General features: G+C 40.8%; 1 protein-coding gene across 4 annotated transcripts in view; it reads left to right on the forward strand.

Moving 5' to 3' along the window:
* NR3C2 (nuclear receptor subfamily 3 group C member 2) overlaps window positions 1-20,367 on the forward strand; it is a 328,906-nt gene that overhangs the window by 258,334 nt on the left and 50,205 nt on the right. For all 4 annotated transcript variants that reach the window (XM_035022937.1, XM_035022938.1, XM_035022936.1 and 1 more), the window contains 2 exons: window positions 47-397; window positions 1,688-1,832. In XM_035022937.1, coding sequence (XP_034878828.1) covers window positions 47-397; window positions 1,688-1,832 — 496 coding nt within the window. The remainder of the gene's footprint in view (window positions 1-46; window positions 398-1,687; window positions 1,833-20,367) is intronic.

The raw sequence follows: 20,367 nt of genomic DNA on the forward strand, positions 1-20,367 counted from the left end.
CCAAACATAATCTAAATTTACCCTTATTGTTTATAATGTTTTACAGCTCGAAAGTCAAAGAAGTTGGGCAAGTTAAAAGGTATTCACGAGGAACAGTCACAGCAGCAGCAACCCCCGCCCCCACCCCCGCCCCCCCAGAGCCCTGAGGAAGGGACGACGTACATCGCTCCCGCCAAAGAGCCCTCAGTCAACACAGCGCTGGTTCCTCAGCTCTCCACAATCTCACGAGCACTCACACCTTCCCCTGTTATGATCCTTGAAAACATCGAGCCTGAGATTGTGTATGCAGGCTACGACAACTCAAAACCAGACACAGCCGAAAACCTACTCTCGACTCTAAACCGCTTAGCAGGCAAACAGATGATCCAAGTCGTGAAGTGGGCAAAGGTACTTCCAGGTAGGACCGCCTCTCCTGTCACGGTCTGCATCCCGAACTAGAGAGGTCAGGGCAGCAGATTTCACCATCTCCAGCAGTGCAGTTGGAGTTAGCTTCCCGTTAAATCCTCATACCAGATTTGTTTCAACAATATCAAATTAATCGAGTGTGTAAGGAAACTCTGTTCATGTGCTCATTTCTCCTGAGATGTTCGGGCTGCGGGTTCTATTATGAATATACATTTCTTGTGTTGATGATTGAAAGGGGACATTTCAGACCCAAAATATTTATAAGGTAAAATACATTCTGTTATGAGAGCACAAGGTGAGCCCTTTATCAGCAGCTTGTAACCAGGGCCAATCTAAGCACAGACAAGAAAACTAAGACCTGTCAAGTAAGTTGTATGAGACCCTGAAAGACTATTCTTTCTGAAAATATCATCTTACCTCCAGCACCCTTTAAATTGTCCTTGACATTCCTACTCTAGTCATTTTTTGTGCTCTAGAATTTTATTAATAAGGCCCCTATTAATCTACAGAAAAATCACTTAGACTGGCTATCCCATTGTCCCAGTTCATTAATCAAAGCAGTTTCTTGGATTATCTGTGGTCAGCCAGGGCCCTAAGAGAAAAGATTGGGGAAAGCTCCGATAGTTGTTTCTTTGAAGAGGAGCTTGCCCAGGTGAAACTCTACAAATGGAAGAATACCATGATGCCCCTGGGAATACAGGGGATGAGAAAAGGAATAAAAGAAGGGCTAACTTAGGCCCAGATGGGAAGACTGTGGGAGAGGGCAGGACAGGTACCAAGGATCCTCATTCTACTTCACAACTTTGTTGGAGTCCAGTATTACCCCCAGAAGAAAGGAAACAAGGAATGATATTTTTTCAACCACCCCAAATTCACGAAAATTAAAATCTTCCACCATGATAGCAGAAATGCAGGAGTTGACAGTTAATTACTAAAATATTCCTTATTTTAATGTTACTGTGAGTAGAATGAAGCAAGTTTTACAGGTTAATATAAATTCTTGCAGTCTAACCAATGGTTTTAGACCATTATCCACAATGAAACTGCCTGAACTCCCTGGTTTTATTTGTCCTGGCAGTTCACCCTCATTGAAAATTTGGGGTGAATTTAGAATGTAACGTTGAACAGGGCCATGCCCACGGTAGGTGCTCCTTAAATGACTGTTGAACTAATTTGAGTCTGTTAGAGACAGGTGACTGTTTGGGGTTGCCTTAAGAAGCTTCTTCCTGGAATGTACTTAAATGCTAAGTGTATTTCTGTGATTAATTGTTCTGTTCTTCAGGATTTAGAAACTTGCCTCTTGAGGACCAAATTACCCTAATCCAGTATTCTTGGATGTGTCTATCATCATTTGCCTTGAGCTGGAGATCGTACAAACATACAAACAGCCAATTTCTCTATTTTGCGCCAGACCTAGTCTTTAATGAGTAAGTACCTATTAATTAGCCTTCATAAAATAAACTGCAGAGTTATTTGTTATGCTTTTTTTATGATTTCTAAACATAAATCATATGTATATTTGTGAAAGAATCCATTGACACTAGCTAGCATTTTTAAAAGGAAAAAATCCTATCATTTAAGAATTTAAAAATTACTTTTTGCAGAATTACCATGCACATGTCTGAGTATATATAAATCAGTATATATAGTTCTCATATAATAGTATGTGGGAATTGTCCCAAAAGAAAGATGATCCAGTTGGCTCTAGAAACTTGACTGGTACAAAGCCACCATTAATAGAAAACAGTCTCTTTTGGTATCTCCTCCAGTTGAGAAGACTATCTAATTTCTAGGAAATGTGAATGTATGAAGTGCCAGTTTTTGCACGCATTCATATAGTGGTTCTATGGTTAACAGTATACAGCTGCTCAGTGTGTTTTCATGACACTCAAAATTACCCTTCTTTGCAATCATAAAAAAAGCCAAAATGTGGTAGTGAAACATCTTTAGTTTTATGATGCATTTTAAAAGATCAGAAGAATTGTAAGATTTCTTTGGCCATGAATTCCTTCCTACGTTAAGTTTACACTTTTTGCATTCTACATTAGCACATTTCGTGTATGTTTATTTCCGGCAGTGCTTCTTTGTCATTGTTGGGTCAAGAAACACCTAATATAAAAAAGGAACTTTTGAATTATGACAGTAGCCACAGCCATATTCTAACAGATGGTTCTCTCTAGATATGAAAATAGGGGTTTTCAGTAAGGAAGGAAGCAGATAAGAAACAGATCGGTGATAAAGAAAAGCAATGCAAAAGATGAGAAGTGGACACATAGTGCCAAGATACCTAAATGGTACCATAGCAATTTCCCTATGAAGTCCAGTCACCCCAATATGGTAGGTCACAAAGACCATTTTATTCCAGTGTAAATTAGGAATATCAGCTGTTGGTTCTCAGGGTGACCCTTCTTTTGGCGATTAGTCAGAAAGAATAATTCTACTGCATAATTTTTCACCAAAAGCATGAAGTGAGGCCAAACAACTGACATGCGCATTTTCATTTACTTGTTTTCCTCATTAGTCAGCTGATATTATTAAATAGTAAGCCTGTTTTCAAATATGGTCTATAAACCAAAAGGAAAACATGTTCCTTGTTTTAAAAGTGTGGGTAAACAAGAATCTCTACTCCAGCATGTTTCCATTTGATTTTAACAGGAGATTTAAATGATCCATTCAGTCTTCTTGAGTACATCTATTAATTTTTTCCCATAAAATACATATAAAAATTTTCCATTTGAGCCATTTGTAAGTGTATAGTTCAGTGGCATTAATTACATTCACATTGCTGTACAACCATCCCCACCCCCCGTCTCCAGGACTTCATTGTCCAGACAAAAACTTTGAAGCCCTTAAACAAGAACTCCACAGTCTCCCCTCCCCCAAACACCTGATAACTCTAGTTCATTTTGCCTATTCTAGGTAATTCATACAAGCAGAGTCATACGATATGTATCCTTCCATGTCTGGCTTATTTCACTGAAGCTAAGGTTTTCAAGGCTCATCCTTATTGTACCATGTATCAGAATTTCATGTTATGGCTGAATGATACTCCAATGTAGGTACATAGGATTGATTCTCATTGTTTGCAGATTCTGTGTTTGTGAATTGACTTCTGGCTACATTTATTTGTAACCTCAGAGTCAAGACTCACAACACTTCCACAGTCTTTCGCAGATACGCCCAGAGCAGCAATAAATTTGCATCACCCAATGTGTACATTTCAGCTGAGACTCTCTGCCTTTTTGTTTCGGCTCTCATAGTGTGAACAAGTGGCCTTTTCATGGTCTATTTAGTACCACGTTTTTTGCATTTTTGTGCTTTTTTTGGTGATTTCACCGTTTAAAATGACCTCTAAGCAGAGTGCTGAAGTGCTATGTAGTGTTCCTAAAGCAAGAAGTCTGATTGCCTTAGGGAGAAAGACATAGGTCTTAGATGAGCTTCTTTCAGGCATGAGTTATAGTGCTGTTGGCTGTAAGTTCAATGCTAATGTATCAGCTATATATTTATTAATAAGGTGCCCTTAAACAGAAATACACATAAAACAGGATTATGTATAGATCAGTTGATGAAAGTGACCAGTGGATCTTAAGAACCTAACCCTGTATTTCCCTTAGGAGGAACAGTTCATTATTCACTGATTCAGTGTTTGCTACAACTTTATAAAATATAACTACCTTATTTATTTTTACCAAGTAAAGAGCATTGACCATAGTTTGTTTACTCGTTCATCTGTCAATAGACACTTGGGTTGTTTACACCGCTGGCTATTGTAAATAACGTTGCTGTAAACATTTGTATGTTAGTACCTGTTTGAGTCCCTGCTTTCATTTCTCTTTTGGTATATATCTAGGAGCATATTATAATTCTACATTAAACTTTTGAGGAACCACCACACTGTTTTCCACAGCAGTTGTACTATTTTATGTATTCCCACCAGCAATGTGACAATAGTTACAAGAGTTCCAATTTCACCACATCCTTGCTAATACGTATTTTCTGTTTGGGGCTTTTTTTTTTTTTAGATTTATTTATTTATTTGAGAGAGAGAGGGAGGGAGAGAGATGGGGGAGGGGCAGAGGGAGAGGAAGAGGGAGAATCTCAAGCGGACTCCCCGCTGAGCACAGAGCCAGACACTGGGCTCCAGCCCAGCACCCTGAGATCTTGACCTGAGCCGAAATCAAGAGTTGGATGTTTAACCAACTGAGCCACCCAGGCGCCCCCTAGGGTTTTTTTTTTTAATAGCTTTCCTAGTAGGTATAAAATGTTTGGGGATGGGATTTTTTTGTTTTGTTTTGAAATATATTTGATATATAATATCGTATAAATTTAAGGTATACATGTTGATTTGAGACATTTATATATTGTAATATGATTGCCATTGTAGTAGATGCTTAGCACTTCTGTCAAGTCCCATAATTGTCATTCCTTTCTTTTGGTAAGAGTAATAATTAAGATCTAGTCCATTAGCAAGGTTGATGATTATAATAGTTTATACATTCACTATACTGTACATTAAGTCTGCACAACTTGTCTACTAGTTGCTAGTTTGTACCCTTAAAACAACATCTCTCCTTCCCCCGTCCTTTCACCTCCCAGTAACCACTATTATACTCTGTTTTTGCAAGTTAGCCTTCTTTAGATTCCACATATGAGTGATATCATACAGCATTTGTCTTTCTCTGACTTATCTCTTAGGAGTTGTGAAGTCCTTTCTCATTGTGGTTTTGATTTGCATTTCCCTAATGACTAATGATTTTGGGCCTCTGTTCGTGAGCTTATTGGCCATTTGTAGATCTTCTTTGGAGAAATGTCTGTTCAAGTCCTTTGATCATTTTTAATTGGATTGTTTGTCTTTTTGTTCTTGAGTTGCAGGAGTTCTTCATATACTCTGGATATTAACCCCTTATCAGAGATGTGATTTGTATATTTTTCCCATTCCGTCGGTTGTTTTTTCACTCTTGATAGTATCCCTTGAGGCGTTTAAAATTACAGGTTTTAATTTTAATAAAGTGCAGGTTATTTTTTTCTTTTGTTGCCTAGGCTTTTGGTATACTCTTAGTTTTTAATTGTATGCACATATCCAAGTATATAGGTTCCGAAAAAGGTAAAAAATTGTAAGAATCCTTTTTAACAAACGAGATTTAGGGGAAAGCAACTTATATTTGAAGTCTAAATTAATGTAATTGAAAGGTTTGGGAAATAAATAAGAAACCAAAAATAAAAAAGGCCATATACACTTTGTGTACAACATTTGCCTGTTGTAAAAAATACTAATAGAGATGAAATGGAAACACAAAAATGGCTTTCTAATGTTTTAAATAGTTAAATGCTATGATATTATATAATTATTAGAATGAAAATTTTATCTCTCTTCTTAAAACTTTGACCTTAACCCCACCCTAGAGTTCTGTAGGTTTCTCTCAACTAGAAACTAGAATAGTGCAGGGCTGTGTTTTTCAGAATTGAAAAAGGGGGGAACCTACTTCCAGAAAACATTTAGAAATGACATAAAGCCTTTTGATCAAATCACACCAACAAAAAGAGCTTGATCAGTAGCTCTATCACAGGGTGCTATCATAAACCCTCTATTTTTTTTTTTAAAGATTTTATTTATTTATTTGACAGAGAGATAGACAGAAGAGCACAAGCAGAGGGAGTGGCAGAGGGAGAGGGAGAAGCAGGCTCTGCACCGAGCAGGGAACCCGATGCGGGACTCAATCCCAGGACCCTGAGATCATGACCTGAGCCGAAGGCAGACGCTTAACCATCTGAGCCACCCAGGCGCCCAACCCTCTATTTTTTTTAGAGAAACTATTAAGTTAGGATGGCCTGCAACTAGAGTCTGAATGCATATGCATGCTTCATCCTGCATTTATTGAAGGAGTATTTGCTAACTGTTGTCAATGTTCTGAACGGTGCCCAGTGGCAGGAAGGAACTCCGTGCAGAGTTATGTAGTGATGGGACACGGAGAGAAATGCAAAGATGTTGAAAGGCAAAATGGACAGGAATTGCTGGTGGTCAGATTCAAGTAGAGAATGGAGGGGAAGAAGAAATGGGTGTCTAGGACGACTTCCAGGCCTCTGCCTTAAGTGCCAGGTCAGATTTGGTGTCACTGCCCAGGAAAAGGGAGCAAGGGTAAAGGACCAGAGTTTGGAAGGGAAGAAGAAGGGAGAGTGTGAAGCCAGTTTTAAACCTAAGATTGAATTGCCTTTCAAATATTATTCAAGGAAAGATATTAAATAAGCAGTTTTTATACACACCCGAAGCTTAGAGAGAGGTCCCAGCTGAAGATACCAATGTTGAACTCATTTTAGAGGTGGTAGTTAAAGGACACAAGACACGGGGCGCCTGGGTGGCTCAGTTGGTTAAGCGACTGCCTTCGGCTCAGGTCATGATCCTGGAGTCCCTGGATCGAGTCCCGCATCGGGCTCCCTGCTCAGCAGGGAGTCTGCTTCTCCCTCTGACCCTCCCCCCTCTCATGTGCTCTCTCTCTCTCGTTCTCTCTGTCTCAAATAAATAAAAAAAAAAAAAAAGGAAGGACACAAGACAGGGGAGTGCAGGTCACAGATCCTAAGGAAAGAGAGTGCTTCCAGAAAGAAATTGTGGCTACCAGCATTAAACGCCGTGTGAGCCCAGTGAGCGGTGAACCGAAAGCTGGAAGCACGCCTCCCCGCTTGCTGGCCAGCACCTTGCACATTCTTACCTGCTGAGCATGTCCCTATACTTTCCCTCAGCCAGTACCTCTACTTGCATACCCTTCCAGCAAATGAAGGAAGGAACATACGCCGTTCAGCTGAGGGGAGATCAGCTGTCATGGGATCCTCCCTTGCTCTCCCGCTCACCCTCCCCTGGCTCAGGCCACCTCAAACCTGCATCGGCAGCTCGCTCTTAGGTGTCCATAGCCCTACTTTGTTTCCCTGGGACCTCCTCATTGAAATCACAAGCTCTGTCATCATCAGTTTTTTTTTTTTTTTTTAAGATTTTATTTATTTATTTGAGAGAGAGAATGAGATAGAGCATGAGAGGGGGGAGGGTCAGAGGGAGAAGCAGACTCCCCGCCGAGCAGGGAGCCTGATGTGGGACTCGATCCCGGGACTCCAGGATCATGACCTGAGCCAAAGGCAGTCGCTTGACCAACTGAGCCACCCAGGCGCCCTGTCATCAGTTTTTAATTTCCAGCACCTGGCATGGTATCCAGGACAAAGTAGGAACTCTGTAAATATTTGCCGAATAAGTGAATTATTGAACAAATGAACCAAACAGTCTGTTAATTAGTCTAGAAGATGCTTTCTAAGTTATCATTGCTGATTATGAGGATGACATTTATGATAAAGAAGTGTAATAGGGGATGCAGTTTTCATGCCAGAAGCTTTGCTGTATTTAAAACCGTGAACAAAACTTTAATAGTTGATCCTTTGTGTTTGCCTTCTCCTGTGAAACAGATCTGAAAGTTCCCAAAGATCTTATCCTTAAGGCTGTGTACTGGCTTTATTGGAGTTGGAGGAAAGGTGGGGAGCAGAGAATAATTAAGGAAAACATTCTTTCCCATCTTTTTTTATTAAACATTGGGGTGAAGATATGAGTTAATACTTTAAATTAGCATAGAACTTTTCTTATTATAAATGTGAAACTTTTCAAATATGTATTAAATGATTAATTATTCAATTGTACCTTGAAACAGCTTATCATATATTGCTACAGATGGCTGCAAGTATTCAAATTTCTTATCAATTCAGTACACATATTAAAACTCCCATTTAAGCCTGTAATGAAATTTCTTCCAATTTTTTTTTTTTTAATTTCTGAAAGGCAGGTTCAGTGTCACCACTCTTTTTTAAGTCTTGGCCAGTATTTTAGAATTAAAAGTACATTTAAAAGCATGTTTATATTGTCTCAAGTGGTTGGTAGCCCAACAAAAAATGGTTTTTGAATGATCTTTCACTGAAGATCATTTGTGGTTCCTGAACCTTTATTTTATTTAATTATTTTTCTGGTTCAGAGATGGTAGGAGCAAGAGTCTAAGCCTCGGTGCCACTTTCGGAGCCCCTCTGAGGGAGCACTCTGAGTGTGTCTGCCTCGGACTCGGACTCGTCAACCTCAGCTCCATAGTGACCTCCCCCTGCCATTGGCTGTGTGATGGCAGCACCAGACTCCGTATCAGTCATTCCCTGTTTCATGGAGTGCTGCCTGTCCCTGTTGTGTCCCCAGTGGGGGACCACCGTGCTGCCATTGTCCAGTCGTCTTTAGTGAGGGGCCCTCCCTGGGTCACAGTGCTCCTAAGGATCCTCTGCACCCAAGGTCCAAAAGCTCTAGTAGGCCTGGCTCATACTCAGGCTGTGTATTCCAAGGCCGTGTCACTGTTGTTCCGGCTGGGATCAGGGTGTCGCCATGAAGGCCAGGAGTGCATGGATTTGGGACACGGCTGGCCTCACCCACCCCTCCCAGGGCAGCATGGTTGGTATTCCTGAGGTGACTTCTGTGCCTGGATCGTCGCTCCAGCAGGGTAAGAGCCAGTGATGGGTGGGGGACAGGAGTTCTGATGAGAGGAGCCACGGAAGTAGGATGAGCCTGGGTCACCTTCCCCTTTACTGGCTTCATTTACTTTTCCTCCTCTATCCCCAACGGCTCTTCCCCTCTTCTCTTCCCTTTCTGTGGCTTTCAAACAGGATCTCTTACTTCCCCTGTGCTCACTGGGACACCGTTCTGTGTAGTGTCCAATATCTGACCTCCACCCTTCCCTGCTCCCTTCCCTCCTCCTCCTTCTGCTCCCTCTCCTTCCTTCCTCCCTTTCCTTCTCTTTCTGTCTCTCTCTGTGTCTTACACACACACACACACACACACACACACACACACACACCACCCCTACCTCCTATCTTCTGAGATTTCCTCTGTTTTTTTCTTCTGGGTCAGTATGAAGAGATAAACTGAAAGAACAAAAAGTCCCCCTTCTGTGCCTTCTCTTTCCATTGGACCCTATGGAAACAAGGTCCTGTTCTGCTAGCTAGAGAGCCAAAGTCTCAACAGAATGGTGTGGCCATTCTGAGTGTTGGACAGGAGCCCCAGCTCCCCCTTTAGAGAGTGCATGTGTTGCCCTTCGCTGGCCGCTCTTTGCATCTGGCCCTCTTCACTCATGCCCGGCCCTGTAAACTATCAAGATTGACACTCCTGAATAAAGAAAAACAATGTCACAAATCAGAAAATGATCAATCCTTGCCTGCAAGTGGCAGAAACATTGCAGAATGGGATTTTTTTTTCTGTTGCACAAAGACAGGGTGTGGAAGATATCTTGCCACCTGAAGGAGACCAGGCAGAGGGAACTGTAGGTGAAGGTACAGTGAAACCTGAGGAGATTTTATAAGCTATAAATGAGAAATAAGCATTCAATCATATATGGAAGCAGAGGAAAAGTAGGGGCAGAACTCCAAACAAGAGGTATTTCTTCCCTTCTTTTTTCTCCCATTCTTTGAAAACAGTATTTCTTCCCCTTAATCAACTAGCATGGTGATAAGTAGAGTCAGAGCAAAAAGTTACTTCTAGACATTCCTAGCCAAAGGGTTGAGAGGAAGAAAGTTCTTAAATAAATGGGTAACTTGGCTGTGGATGCTGCTTCTGGGTTACTGCTCACATTAAGGAAAGTTCTTGAAATGAGCATGCAGGGGTCAGGGACTGCCCTTACCTGAGAAAGGCAAGAACACTGAAGAGAGGAGTATTAAGACTGTTGAATCACAGACGTGTACCTCTGAAACAAATAATACATTATATGTTAAAAAAAAAAAAAGAAGAAGAAGATAGCAGGAAGGGAAGAATGAAGGGGGGGAAATCGGAGGGGGAGACTTACCATGAGAGACTGTGGATTCTGAGAAACAAACTGAGGGTTCTAGAGGGGAGGGGAATGGGGGAATGGGTTAGCCTGGTGATGGGTATTAAAGAGGGCACATTCTGCATGGAGCACTGGGTGTTATACGCCAACAATGAACCATGGAACACTACATCAAAAACTAATGATGTAATGTATGGTGATTAACATAACATAGTAATAAAAAAAAAAGACTAGAACTGTAGGGAGACCTTCTAATTCATGCCTTGACCCATCTTCTTTTTCACCAAACTCTGCCTTCTCCTTTTGGACTGTTCTTGGGAGAAGGAGATAAGTGATATTTATTCAGTCCATTCATTCAACAAATATTTCTTGAGCAACTTCAATATACCAGGCACTGTTCCAGGCACTGGGAATACAAAAGGGAGAAGATGGAGTTCACACTCCGGTGGTGGGTGGGTGGGATAGCAGAAGAAGTGGAGGCAGCAAGGTGAAGAAGTCCCACCTGCTGTGTCTCCCAGGACTGTAGCTCAGGGAACATACCATCATCCTTGTGTACAATCACGAAAAAGTGGTATTTAAAATAATAAGGTGCAGTCTGGATTCTCTCAGAAGATGTACTAGCACCCTTGGTTAGCCACATTGACCTCCCTGTGGTACCTTGAAGGATCTCAGCTCAGACCCTTTCCACCTGCTATTTGTTGCAGGAGGATGGTCCTTTCTTACCTTCTGTCTCAGCTGGAAATATTCCTTATTCAGAAGCCTGACCACCAGATCTAGAGAGACCCATCTGCTCAGTCCCTCCCCGTTATATCACATGTTTATTTTCTTGGTAGTAGGTCTTCTGCTGCCATAACGTAGGCTCAGAGAGGGCAGGAACCTGGCCTGTCTGGTTTATCTTTGCACACCCAGCACCTAGAATACTGTCTGGCATTAGTAAGTGCTTGATAAACTAATTAATTTTAAAATGCTATTTTCAGCATTATTTTGAGCTGCTTCTCTGCATAAACTCTGTGCAAGCCAAATTAACCTTTCTCTTCCCTTAGTCCTGTCTTTCCACTGCTGTGCCTTTGCTCCTAACATTTTCCTTTTCCCTCCCTCACCCAACCCAAAGGACACCTCCTCTCTGGTGACTTCTGTTATCTTCAAAATCAAGAGGGACTTTTGCCCCAAAAACTCTTTTTTCTATATTAGTTTTTTCTATGTCAATTATTTGCTGTTTTTTGTGTTTTATATATGTTTTCCCTCCAGCTAAACTGTAAACTTCTAGAGCACAGGAAGCATACTGGAAAAAAAATGTTCCTTAATATTTAGGAAAATGCTTTTTACATATTGGCACTTGGCGGCTTTTTCTGGTCTGTGAATTGAGTGCTCTTTCTAGTACAAGTGTCAGATGCAAGATTCCTGATACGGGTTTACTCTACAATGCTTTTAGGGCGTAGCATTGTGAACTTAATGAAAAAGATTCATATTTTATAGGATTCTTTCAAATGTTCCTCAGGAACATTGCTATACGTTAATATTTCTTACATTACTTCTTGTAGCGTACTTGAGAAATTTCCTAAGTAGTCAATGAAGCCAGGTAATTGCCAGTATAGTATGAAATTAAAACAAAAAGGAGACTGCAAATGGAATGCACTGTTTAAGCTCTATAGAACTATACAGAGATTGCACAGAGTAGTTTTTTGGGGGGGGGGAAGGGAGATTGGGTTTTGAGGATTTTCCTGGTTTTTCTGTTGTTTTGTTTTTTTTTAACCAGTCTTCTGTTGGAGACACTGGCCATCTTTTTTTTTTTTTTTTAAAGATGTATTTATTTATTTGAGAGAGAGAGAACCTGAGCAGGGGGAGGGGCAAAGGGAGAGGGAGAGAGAATCTTCAAGCTGACTCTGCACTGAGTGTGGAGACCCACACAGGGCTCAGTCTCACAACGCTGAGATCATGGCTGGAGCCAAAATCAAAAGTCAGATGCTTAACCAGCTGAGACACCCAGGCACCCTGAGATTGCACCGAGTAGTAATTATGCAAGAAATATGTCCAAGCGTTACTCTGAATACCTGGAGGGAGCTGTTTTTTTATTTTGAATAAAAGTCAAAACCAGTTTAAGGTCACATGTTACCTATAAAAGGCTTAGTGTGGCTAATAGCATGTTGCTTTGTATTTCAATAAACATGCCCAAAGACTTTGGTCTCTTAAGTTAAAAATACTCTTCCTTTCAATATAAAATAAAATCACTGGAATGAATTTGTGGGTTTTTTTGAAAAATTGATAAACAGAGAAAAATTATTTTTGATGCAGTGATTACACATTGTAAGATTGGGGCAGGTGGTGAGGAATGGATTAGTTAGTTACAAAACTGGGGAGAGTGCTAGGCTTCCTCCTTTAACCCAGGTCATCATCAGACACATAGATGGTGTCTTTGATCATTCTCCTCTGGATTGAAGTAAGAGAACACACTTGAATGTGTCTTGATATATAAACTGTTCAGTGAGCTTTCATCTCTAGACACTTCTAGAACCAAAACCACACGATTATCCATTTTTATTGTATCATGCGTGAGAGATGATTTAGATGTTAATACCTCACTTCCACCCATGACACCTAAGCAAATTAATTGATTTGTGTATCTGAGAGGCTCTGAAGAGGTTAATTTTTGAGGAGGGGTTCTGGCATTGATACTTTTCTGAAAGAAACAAGTAGAGAAGGGGAAGAAAAAAAAGGCCATATTTGGTGACCTTCAGTCTACTTATTAAAGCTCATCTGTGGAGTGCCTGGGTAGCTCATTGGTTAAGCATCCAACTCTTAGGTCATGATCTCAGGGTCCTGGGATTGAGCCCCGCGTCGGGCTCTGCAGAGTCTGCTTAAGATTCTCTCTGTCCCTCTCCCTCTGTTTCTCCCCCCGACCCCCCGTGCTTGCACGTGCACTCTCATTCTCTCTCAAAATAAGTAAGTAAATCTAAAAAAAAAAAAAAAAAAGCTCATCTGTGTATCTGCAGTGGGAGTACTGCCCCAGCCAGGGTCCATATTTACAGATGTGGCAACCTTTGTCTAATGGCCCCTCACCTGTGCTCCTCCACCTTGAAATAACCACTGCCTCAGTAGAATCAATGGAATTAGTAGTTTATAAACTCCTGATTTCTTTTTTGCTGTAGGTATGATGTCACGCTCTGTCTTAGTCACCTTGGGCTGTTGTAACAAAATACCACAGGCTGGGTGGCTTAAACAGCAGACATTCATTCCTCACAGTTCTGGAGGCTGAAAATCTGAGAGCAAGGTGCCCGTATAATTGTGTTCTGCGAGGGCCCCCTTCGTGGCTTACAGACCGCTGCCTTCTCCTGTGTCCTCCTATGGGAAAGACAAAAAGCTCTGGTGTCTCTGCTGCTGCTGCTTTTTTTAATCCCATCATGGGGGCTGTGCTCATCTAAACCTATTTACTCCCAAAAGCCTCACCTCCCACTGTTATCACATTGGGGGTTAGGATTTCAACATATGAATTTTGGGGGACACAAACATTTGGTCTCTGTCATCTCCACTTACATGGATAATAGGGTACAGTCAAGTGGTTTAGAGGGGGAATTTGAAGGATGATGAGCTGGTGCTTTTAGAGCTTCTGTTTATATAAGTTATATCTATTCATATTTACCTATATTAGAAACTAAAACAAATTTTTAGAATATGGTTTTATCATTCACATTAAAATAGCAAGTACATATTATATAAATAACATAAATAGCATAGCATAAATATTGTATGAAAAATAACTTTTTTAACAAAAGAAAAGTATTAAAAGAATGGCACTCTTTTGCTTTTTTGTAAATCCTTTCAATCTGACTTAAATGAAGACAGTTACATTCCCTTGTCTGCTTCTCATATCCAGTCTGTGGTGATAGGTTGTTTTGATTGAAGTATATGAAAAAAAATTCAGTTTCACCCAGGTAGTTAGTTGGAGAAAGGAGTACCTCGCAGACCCCTGGAAAGGGTCTTGGGGATATCCCGGAGTCCCCAGACCACACTTTGAGAAACGCTAGACGAGGTGATCGATAAAACCCAACCCAAACTTACAATTCTGCTTGGCTTTGGGGAAGCCTCACTTGTGATATGGATCTCTGTTTCCTCATTCAGGAAAGACTTAATCTCTACTCAAGTTATCAGATAATCACTGAATAGTGAATAGAACGCGGTCCTCGTGCTTAAGGGGCTCTCAGTCTAGTAGCAGAACACTTACAGAGCCTACTATGTGCCATTTTCTGTACTTGATGCTTTTATGTGAACTGTCTTCTTCATAGACAATCATATTTTCAGGCAGATACTATTATCACTGCTTTATAAATAGTTCAGCTGCCTCAGACAGAGAGACATTCTGTAGGGTTATCCAAGGTCGCATAGCCGCTGAGAGGTGGATCTCAGGTTTGAGCCCAGATTTCCCTGGAAGTTCATGCTCTTCTCATTATGCCATATGTCTCCACGCATCTACAAAGTAATGGAAATGGAAGGGTCTTAGGGTCCCTTCCAACCTCCTATAGTTAATGATTCTGCTTTACCAACAAGATAACTTATTCTTATAGCTATGAGAACTTGTGACTGAAATGAGGCCAATTAAAAAGGAAGAGGACAGTATTATAAGTGAATATCCTGATTGCTTCCCCTAATGTGAAATTTATGTCTTTCTATTGTTTAGCTAAAAAAAATTATGAACAATGGCTAACGTTTCACTGGTCACTAATAAATATCGAGAATATTTACAATGTGCAAAGCACCATGGTGGCTGTTGTAAGGAACCCAAAGTGAGAGACACAATTTCCATCTTCCAGAATTCTGTCGTGTTGTTGGTGAATTAAGACCCAGACACAAGAGTAGTGGCCCAACAGGATGAAGTCCATGTGACAAGTGTGACAAATAAATTTTATTTAAGATGGGGGCTCCAGGAGTTTAAAGAGAAGGTGATTCCCCTGGGCTGAAGTGATCAAAGAAAGCTGCCTGGCAGAATTATCTGGCTTTAAAATTTGTATTAGCCTCCAAAGGAGGGTTAGAATTTGGATGGGCACAGTGAACACGATGCTCTGCAGTCCGGGCATGAGGAATTGTACCTGAGCAGGAAAGGGGATGAGTCTCTGAAATTCAGAGTTGGAAGTTATCGAACTGTGCATTGGGCATGACGAACTGTGGGCTCACACTTCAGAATGGAAGAGGCTGTTTTTTTCCTGCTCTCCTTTTCTTCTTGCTAGTTTTGCTTTCCCTAACCTCCTTCCTGCCACAACTGACATTTTTTTTTCTTTCTTGTCTCAACCCTCCACTTCTGCTTGACCCCTTCTCCTTCCCTCCATTTTCTGGCTTTCTCTTTTCCTCTTTTTCTCCTCTGTCCTCTTGCCCCTGTGACTCTACAGCCCTGCACTATCTCTCGTTTATCAAATAAAAATGTTACGTCCCATTGTCAGCTTAGCTTTTAAATTGAGACATAATTGACATGTAACATTGTATTAGTTGCAGGTGTACAACATGATGATTCCATATTTGCACATATTGCAAAAGGATTGCCACAGTAAGTCTGGTTAACATCTGTCACCATACTTACAAATGTTTTTTCTTGTGATGAGAATTTTTAAGATCTACTTTCTAAGCAACTTTCAAATAGGCAATACAGTGTTATTAACCGGTCACCATGCTATACACAGTTGTCTTAGTTTTGAAATAAGGTGTGTGAAGGCTATCATACACCTTTGCAGGGGGAAGGAAAACAGAAAACACGAAGTTGCTTTTTCACTTCAGTATGACCTTTGTGCTCTTTTCTTTGGGGTGGTAACCTGAAGTGGGAAACTTTTTCATTCAAGGTCCACCAGTCTTGGCCTTGGCCTTAAAATCATTGAAAATCTGTTCCAGAAGTTACTCAGAGGAGTGATTTTGCTTTTCTGATTTTTATTATATTTTATATCTTTCCTGAATGCTATTCTTTGTACTTGTTGCAGAAAAACACTGCTGCCAACTGGCTCCCCCCCCCCCCCCCCGGGTTGTTGGGGGGGGGGGGGGGGGGGGGGGGGGGGGGGGGCTCGAATCACACTCTCTTACCAGGGTGTGAGACCCAGTGCCTGCCTCGGCCTGGGGTCCTGCCTGCTCAAGAGATCTACAGGGAGCTAACACTTTTTTAAAAATATTTTATTTTATTTTGTTTTGTTTTTTGTTTGAGAGAAAGAGAGTGCGAGCTGGGGGAGGAGCAGAGGGGAGAGACAAGCAGACTCCGCGCTGAGCACAGAGCCAGACAGATGCAGGGCTCAATCCTAAGAGCCCTAGATAATGACCTGAGCTGACATCAAAAGTCAGACACTTAACCGCTTAACCGACTGAGCCACCCAGGCGCCTGGGAGCTGACACTTTTGAAGCATCGGCCTTCAACTGTGCATTGTTTCTAGTGGATAAACACAGAAACCCAAAGAATCATTTGTTTGTCATTAAAGACCGCATAGCCATTCTGCTCTGATTAGAGAACATTCAGAAGGTCACAGAATTTCCAAGTGGAAGAGAAGGTTCAGAACATCAGCCATACTCCTCAGCTGTATTGACTAGCGAGGATAAAGAAGATGTGGATAAAGAAGATGAAAAGTATTGAGGCTATGCTTTGAATAAGCACTGTGTTCACGTCACCTCGTGTATGTGATTGGTGATGTCTTACGGGAAACAGATGTCACTGCTGGTGTAGTGACCTGGTAGGATTATACTGACTTCACCCAGTCATGAATGATGCAGTTGTTCATCGTGTCCTGAACAGAATCTGCTTTGTGACAGATGTTCAGAACAATAAGAAAGGACACGTGGCTCAACTCTTAATAGATTGAGTTGAACATCATCTTTTTCTTATTATTATTTAGGCCGATGACTTGTCAGCTTTTTGAAGGATTCACACAAACAAAATAAACTACCTTTCATCCAAAACAATGGTACCTGAGAATGTTTTCTGGGACCCAGGTCAATTAATGAATGGAATAGGGTCTGTGGTAACAGTCTCTAGAGGTTCAGCTGTTTTCTTCTTCCAAAGCGAGACACTGCAGGTAGAAGAAGGAGTCTGTGATCCTGGAAAAGGAACACAGCTGCTTCCTACCTGCCACACCTGCACCCCAACCCAGGCGCACACTGGGAAAGTCACCCCTTCAAGTGTGAGCCGCACTCTGCTCTTGCCTCGGGAACCTCACCGCACCCCTGGGCTTTATCAGGGTAAATGTCCGTCCTTATAACCTGTGCCAGCTCCGTTGCTAGAGTAATGTGCCTTGTGCTTCACGAAGAATACGACTCCAGAAGTTGCAATTTAATACAAATCTTTTATTGTACTAGGAAAAGGGATTTGCTGTCACCCTTTACGCACACGATAGGCTAGGCACACTCCCAAATTCAGCAATTAACTTTGTTCGCATTCTTGAAGTTCAGTAGTTATCAGGTAGGTATCTTACCTTTTTATGGGTCCTTTTTTTTTTTTTACAAGTGAGGAAACTGTGGCCGTTTATTGAAATTAAGCAGTGTCTTTAAGTAGATACCCCAAATGTCCCTGTTTGAAGCGATAATAGCTCACTGCAGGTTTTCTGTCTTCCCTTGAAACATCTGTGGTCTGCATACCATTAAATCTGCAGGAAGTTAGTATTTGAGTCTACATCCTACAAAAATGAGGCTTTGCTAATTTTTTAAAAAATTCTTTCACCAGAGAATATTGGTTTTTTGTATCCTTTCTGTGTGGAGAGCAATACAGGTGTTAAGTCTTAACGTGTTTTGGATTTTATGAAGTCCTCATAAGGTTCTGAGCATGCTGTTGAGTATTTTAACCTTAATATAGCAGTTAAGAGGAAATTTTTTTTAAAAAGATTTTATTTATTTATTTGACAGAGAGAGACACAGCGAGAGAGGGAATACAAGCAGGGGGAGTGGGAGAGGGAGAAGCAGGCTTCCCGCGGAGCAGGGAGCCCGATGCGGGGCTCGATCCCAGGACCCTGAGATCATGACCTGAGCCGAAGGCAGATGCTTAACGACTGAGCCACCCAGGCGCCCCAAGGGGAAATTTTCACAGTGGGTTATGACTTCATGTTTTCTTTCCTCTACCAAAAACGTGTCCTTGTATCCCAAAAGAAATTGTGCTAACTATGTAAGTATTTAAAAATCTAAGGTACAAAAGACTGTTTTTTTATACCAAAAAAAAAAACTATATATAAAATATATGGTTAAAAGATTTTTTTTCATGATTTATAGGATTGTGAGTGGTAAATTATGGTTGCCATGTAACCAAGCCCCTTCTAAATTTTTAGATTGTCAAATACTATTTTGATCTGTGTAATATCTACTCAAATCAGTGGCAACTGTGTTGCTTACGTTCCCGGGCGCTTCCACGAAAACACATCCCTTTTGGAACATCAGTTAAGGTGACAAAACACTGAATTAGCTTTTAACTCTTACTAGAATTGACCATGTAAAATTAATAGAGAATCGATGAATGTCATGGAGACCATTGGGATCCCACTCTCTGGTATGGTAGTCCAGTAAAGAAACCACAAACAACATTGTCTGGCAATTCCTAGACCAAAGTGGCTGAGTTCTGCCCTGCCTATAAATAAATGATGTAGATGTTATAACACATATCAGAACTGCAGCTAGCATAACGGCCCTTCTACAGATAGATCTTGTTTGTCAGTGAGGGAAAAATCTGGTAAGATTATGGAAAAAAAATGTATACCATAAACTGGAATAATTTGAATGTTCAAGTTGAGGTAATTTTTATTCTAATTAAGGTTTGAAAAAAAGAACTGTTTCTGCATGTTATTTTTTAGAAAAATAACAAGCCTAAGACAGGGACCATCTGTTACACTGACCACTTAACAAGATGTTACATTGATTCAGACATAATGGTGTGGTTTGCGGCATCAGATGTAAGGTCTGGGCTTTCAGATCGGCTGTGATTGTGCGTGCACCATACCACTCAATTTGTTTTAGTAATATTGACACTGCCGCTGTATGCATTCCAACAGTGTAATACACACACACACACACACACACACTCACACACACACGTTCCTAGGAGCAATTCATGGAAGTAGTAGCATGTTACCAAACATGTTTTTGAAGGGTCTTCCTGAGATGCCAGGGACTTCAAGGAGTCCAGCCCTGAATGAGTTTTGCTGTGCTTTGTTTATATACTTTTTTTATTTTTTAAGATTTTATTTTTAAGTCATCTCTACTCCCAACGTAGGGCTCAAACTCACAACCCTGAAATCAAGAGTCACACGCTCCACCAACTGAGCCGTCCGGGCACCCCAATATATGTATATTTTAAGAGCAACTCAAGGTCTGTGAAATCCATTGGATTTACCTGCTCTCAGTGGCTACCAGATATTTATTTAGTACTGGTGTAATTTGGTACCTGTGCATGTACAAAATCAACCAGAGGTGATTATCCAGAAGGAGGACATGGACCTTCAAAGTGATGAGAGTTGCCTATTGTTTAATCCATGGGCTAATGAGAAATGTTTCAGAAGTTTATTTTTGTAGTCCCTCACTAAATAAAGTGATGCTTTCTACTCCTAAAAGACATGTGGTGACCACGGTACAGTTTAGTGCAATACTGCTAAGGATCTTCACTTAAGAAATGTCACAGTACCTTTCATGGGCTCCCGTAGGTGGAAGAGCCGGGAGCCTTTTGTCCTTTGGCATTTATAAAATCAGCCAGTGTGAAAGGATTATGTTTATTAAATGTGAATTCTTGGAAAGGGAAAAGAGTGATAAAGGTAGTTCTATTTTCCCTTCTCCCTTAGGGTACCAAAATTACAACAGACAGGCCTTTTAGGAAGTGTTTCTGTGACTGACTTTGTGAAATTATGGTTTATTAAAGAATTTTTACTCTTCCTGCTTTTAAAAAGCATTTAGCACAGCCTGCAGTAAAAGCACATGCAGTAAAAGTAAAAATCCATCAAAGCACAAAAAGGCAAAAAGCAAGTAGTAAAAACAGAGAAGAAAAGAGATATTTTATCTATTATAAAAGAAGAAGAATGAATGAAAAGCCTGAACTCTGAAAGAAGTTACTTAATTAAACACAAATCCTAGTCTTTCAATCTGTATCAGTGTATAGCAGGTAGGATCATGGGTTGCAGAGATTCTTTTTTGTTTCTAATTAATTTTTTTC

This window comes from Mirounga leonina, unplaced genomic scaffold (assembly GCF_011800145.1).
Source record: "Mirounga leonina isolate KUSES-001 unplaced genomic scaffold, KU_Mleo_1.0 Mir_176, whole genome shotgun sequence".
In the NCBI taxonomy this organism is placed as follows: domain Eukaryota; kingdom Metazoa; phylum Chordata; class Mammalia; order Carnivora; family Phocidae; genus Mirounga; species Mirounga leonina.